The sequence below is a fragment of the Penaeus vannamei genome, chromosome 20 (assembly GCF_042767895.1).
Source record: "Penaeus vannamei isolate JL-2024 chromosome 20, ASM4276789v1, whole genome shotgun sequence".
In the NCBI taxonomy this organism is placed as follows: domain Eukaryota; kingdom Metazoa; phylum Arthropoda; class Malacostraca; order Decapoda; family Penaeidae; genus Penaeus; species Penaeus vannamei.
The window spans coordinates 3,107,386-3,109,885 of record NC_091568.1 but is presented as its reverse complement, the minus strand read 5'-3'; the positions used below and the strand labels follow the sequence as shown (position 1 = coordinate 3,109,885).

The window sequence follows — 2,500 nt, the reverse complement described above, 5'->3', positions numbered from 1 at the left end:
TCAACTTCATTATCACACATCATCTTGGATATTTACCTTATATAAATAGAAGACTCCATATGACGCCCCAGTCAAGATGAACACAAAGTTGCAAATGTCACGTATTTTCACCCAAAGTGCCGGGGGCTGCTGCACTGCATATGCAGGAACAGGTAAGTGAGAGATTTGTGCCGGCACCACAGCTCCTATCGGGCTGACCTGTGCAATAAATAAAGCACTCTATAAATGCATATTGTGCCCTGCTCTTTGTTCTGTCAAAAAATTGTGGAACAAGTATACTGGCCATGAATTCTACATAGAGATTTCTTTGTTGATACTGTTTGCTATCTACTATATTCTACACTGCAATCCATTAAGTCAATGCTTCAAGCAATAGCCTAGTATGGTTCAAGAACACAATAAATATACAAAATAACTTAAAAAATAGCAGAAATTATAATGCCATCAGGTACAGGCTCCATAGTGATGCTGTTTGATCAAGGCTCCTCATACTCACACCAGGAACTTCAACTTTCCCAAAAGCTGCATCAATCTCTGCTTCACTCAAGCCCTTCTTCCTCAAGAAAGCTTTCTTTTTATCAGCACTGTGGCCAATCACACTGGGATTTATCAGGAATTTGGCAGCTTCATCCACCTGAAATTATAACAAGATGGCATATACAGTAATACTGCTATTACTAATGAATATCATTTGCATTTTGACTTGTCTTAAATAACATGGGTACTGGTTCTGTGCTTAGAAGGCCTGAGCATGAAATCTGACAATCTGAAGGAGAAATTAATGAAAAAAAAAAATATATATATCTTCTTGTGCATGTAAAACAAGATGCATTTGTCAGGTTATTAACAATATAACATTCTGTAGGAACACAATATAAGAATGTAATATAAACATGATTTTTCAGAACTCTCAGCATATCTAAAATTCGAGCCAAAGTAGAATGAAGCAAACCTTACCAAATTCTGACGAACTACTGTTGGCCCTTCTTCCGTACTCATTGTTCTCCTAAGGCCTGAAAAAAAGGACAATTACCAAATAATGCTAACTGAATACAGTCCTTTGAATATAACTACATTACACTCACAATACAGCTTATCAAACCTTCATAGCCTTTGGGTAGATCTATCAAAAGAAGAAAAAAAAAACCTTTTGGAAACATGCAAGCCTATATCTATATAACAGCTTGTAAAGGTTACCACTGAATTTGTCCCTTCAGTGGTAAATATTCAAAATGTATCAACACTCACATTATATTTACATTTTAGAATAAGACGAAAATATGAGCTGATTATACAAACATATAACATATATCAAATATAATAATCTTCATCTGTCTGTAAACAAATTAATAAACCTTGCAAATGTGATGCATACTCATTATATATAAACTTCAAAGGTGTAAACTAGATATGTGTTTAGAATATCACAAAACACATTGTTTGATAATTATGTAAATTAGCTTCATAAGGGATAAGGATAATATTTTTAACAGTAGACAGCTTAAAGAAAAAAATAAATAATTGTAAATAAATAAATAAATGGACATAGTAGCTACTTTCATCTAAATATTGAGGGAGAGTACCATTGACTTCTGAAAGACCAGCCTTTATGTGTAAAAGAAAGTGAACTTTAATATTATTTCATAAAAATTTACATTTTCAAAAAATACACAATAAGTACTAAAAATAATCTAAAAATAGAAAAAGGTAATTTACTCAGAACAGGAACATGTGAGCCAACTCCTCGGTCTAAGAGCTCTGCACTTCAGCAAAGGCCAACAAACCTCCACACATGTTCATGACAAGATTGGGCTTCATATTTTGTTTTCTGTAGTGCTTTTTATACTCATGGAGATACTTTGAAGTCTCCTTCACTGCCCTAACCTAACCTAGCCGTAAACATGTGCAAATTTCAGAATTTAAATCTAAATACTTTAAGGTTAACTTCTTCTTTGGGTAAAGTGGTCCACAAGGATTCTGTGAAACGAAAGGATTAGCTCCTTAAAAAGTTTTTTGAACAGCAAGAACAGTTCCGGAGCGGGTGTGACTGACCACATTCCATCCGTAACTGTGACTTTGATGAAACCAAATTTGAAGTATTCCAGGAAACCATTTGGGAAAGGAGCGTATTTCGGATAATTTTAATGCTTGGTAAGGTTTTGGTTAAACTGATAGAGCCAATGATGGGAACTAATCTACATACACACACATACAAAAGTAACTGTCATTGCGCATGCAAAAATAATTGTATATGGTGTGCCGACATACGCAAGTTCTTTCCCATTAAAGGGTTTTAGACAAAAGTTGTCTATATCCCCTGGATCCTGTTCTTTTGTTCTCTATGTTTCTTATATTATGTCAATTAACTTGGTTCTTTGTAGGAAGATCTTGGTGACACACGAAAGTTGATATGATAGGTGATTAATCGCAAATTATGTAAAGTAATGATGATAAAACAAAAATCTTCAGTTCCCTCATATAAAGAATCATATTGTTCTTT

General features: G+C 34.0%; 1 protein-coding gene across 2 annotated transcripts in view; it reads right to left on the bottom strand.

Annotated features, from left to right (window-relative positions):
* Pex14 (peroxin 14) overlaps nucleotides 1-2,500 on the bottom strand; it is an 11,434-nt gene that overhangs the window by 8,562 nt on the left and 372 nt on the right. For both annotated transcript variants that reach the window (XM_070134705.1, XM_070134706.1), the window contains exons 2-4: nucleotides 958-1,013; nucleotides 497-634; nucleotides 37-198 (exon numbers count right to left, since the gene is read on the bottom strand). In XM_070134705.1, the coding sequence (XP_069990806.1) occupies nucleotides 37-198; nucleotides 497-634; nucleotides 958-999 (342 nt within the window). In that variant the 5' untranslated portion in view covers nucleotides 1,000-1,013. The remainder of the gene's footprint in view (nucleotides 1-36; nucleotides 199-496; nucleotides 635-957; nucleotides 1,014-2,500) is intronic.